Here is a 2,500-nt window from a genome sequence, read left to right on the forward strand (position 1 = left end):
GGATTGAGAGACTCTGTGTATTGGTAAGGGACAAGGCAAGATTTTTTGTTTCCACTCGTAGTTTGATGTTTGTTTTTTTTGACGAGGAATGTACATAGTAAGATATATATATTCTTTCAGTTTTATATGTGCAGTATATGAATACGAAAAGGAAGAGAGTAATTCCAGTCTAGTAGACTACAGTTAGTACAGCTTCTTTGTATGGTACAAAAATACATTGTGCTTGGTATGATGATTGTATTATGATAACAAAAGTGAGGACTAAGTGTTATATGTCTTTCTCTAAGCAATATGGAGTATATTAATATATATTATCAATATATTTTTTATCAATTTATATATATATATATATATATATATATATATATATATATATATATATATATATAGAGAGAGAGAGAGAGAGAGAGAGAGAGAGAGAGAGAGAGAGAGAGAGAGAGAGAGAGAGAGATAGATAGATAGATAGATAGATAGATAGATAGATAGATAGATAGATAGATAGACAAACAAATAATTAATATTTCTTTCCAGGCTGTCATGGTTTTCTGTATACTTCATGTATGTGTTAGTCCTCGCTCTGATCTGCATCATAGTCCTGCCACTTGCAAGAGTATTCCTCCATGCCAACCTATTCCTTCTGTTCTTACTCTTCATATTATACGGATCGTCCTCCATCGTCTTCGCCCTCATGCTGACTCCGTTCTTCGACAAGGCAAAGGTGAGTCGGAGGTTTTGTGATCTGATCGTTTGATTGCCTAATCAGGGATATCGATTTAGTGGACTGTGCACAGCCGTGGGAGTTGCGAGGTGCATCCAAGGACCGGGAAACATATATATATATATATATAATATATATATATATATATATATATATATATATATATATATATATATATATATATATATATATATAATATATATAATATATATATATTATATATATATATATATATATATATATAATATATATATATATATATATATATGTATATATATATATATATATATATATATATATATATATATATATATTTATATTATACATACATATATATATATATATATATATATATATGTATATATGTATATTATATATATATGTATATATATATATATATATATTTATATATATGATATATATATACATATATACATACATATGTATATATATATTTCAATGTTTAGATAAGTATTCAGATGTATAGATTATAAAAAGATAATAATATGTGATATGTAATAGTGTGGTGGAGGGGGATGATGGTGAAGAAAAGATAGGGGAGTTGTCTACATGAAATATACTGTTTTTGACTGCCTTGCCAGGATTGTTGTGAAAATGACAGTGGGGTTCACCTTGAAGGCAACAACCCCAATAGAGCAAACACGAAAGGATGTGAGTTTGTGCACCAGACCTTTCAGACAGAGAAATGTTTTTTTCTATTGGAAGAGGGCTTCATTTTCTGGTCACACTAACTCATACAGAAGAGGGATGATGTGGATTTTAATCTCCATACAGGGAATGTCTAGTAGGAGCTAAGCAAGGTATTGTGTCATGACAGAGTCACAAGAATTATACTGCTGTGCAATGGGAGTGTGTCCCAGTTCCTCCAACAGTGTCTAGATATAGTGAAACATGAGAATCTGTCCATACCCACAAGATTGCAATAGAGCTTGTATGCCCCATTATGTGTTTTTTGTGGTGACACATTGCCTGGGGAGGTCCATTCACAGAAATGGTCCAGATTCTATGGCTGTAGAGCTTGTGAAATGGAGCATGGAAAGACCAGTTGCTATAAGAGATGGAGAACAGGAGAGGAACACCAATCACAAAAACTAAAATTCTGCAACCAGAACTGCAAAAAAAAAGATTCCTTGTGGAAAGAGTCCATGGGAAAGACATCATGGTACATCCTAAAATGGACAAAACAGAAAACACACTACCAAGGACACTTCGTAATAGATAGTACAGTAAAGGCATGAGACACAGAGGGCACCCACAGCATCCACATTCCAAGGGAAATGGGAAATATCTCTTTTGTCTTGATCTTGTGGAAGCAAAGTTGATGGAGACAAGAAGGAGCGAGTGGAATGCGAGGGGGGAAGTTGATTTTTTCTTATTTTTGTCTTCCCTTGTTTGCCATGCAAGTGCCATGGTTCCACAAAGTGAACCAGACCTTGAGTGACCAGAAAAAATCATGTATCAAACTAGAAATCAATAGTCCTAAAATGCCTATGCCTTTTGAATTTAATAGATTAAAACAATGATTCCAAATTCACCACTAGAAATGAATGGTTCTGAAATGTATGTACCCTAGAAGCTTAATTTCTTTTTGCATCTTCTATATATATATATACATATTTACTTTTGTCTCTTTTTCTTTTAGGTGGCTGGAGTAGTGGGGAACCTACTTCAAGTGGCCATGAGTCTCTTGTACTACCTTCAAGTTTTCCTCGGTGATGACATGAGCCAAGGAGCCTTCTGGGCCCTTGGTCTTCTCTCTCC

General features: G+C 33.4%; 1 protein-coding gene across 5 annotated transcripts in view; it reads left to right on the forward strand.

The window, feature by feature from the left end:
- The window catches only part of LOC122253874 (cholesterol transporter ABCA5), a 33,092-nt gene that overhangs the window by 12,811 nt on the left and 17,781 nt on the right, over positions 1–2,500 (forward strand). For all 5 annotated transcript variants that reach the window (XM_043017267.2, XM_043017266.2, XM_043017265.2 and 2 more), the window contains exons 7-9: positions 1–23; positions 532–718; positions 2,382–2,500. The exon at positions 1–23 is cut by the window's left edge and continues 207 nt beyond it; the exon at positions 2,382–2,500 is cut by the window's right edge and continues 28 nt beyond it. In XM_043017267.2, the coding sequence (XP_042873201.2) occupies positions 1–23; positions 532–718; positions 2,382–2,500 (329 nt within the window). The remainder of the gene's footprint in view (positions 24–531; positions 719–2,381) is intronic.

The sequence above is a fragment of the Penaeus japonicus genome, unplaced genomic scaffold (assembly GCF_977035675.1).
Source record: "Penaeus japonicus unplaced genomic scaffold, GWHDUDI00000001_assembly GWHDUDI00000009, whole genome shotgun sequence".
Classification (NCBI taxonomy): domain Eukaryota; kingdom Metazoa; phylum Arthropoda; class Malacostraca; order Decapoda; family Penaeidae; genus Penaeus; species Penaeus japonicus.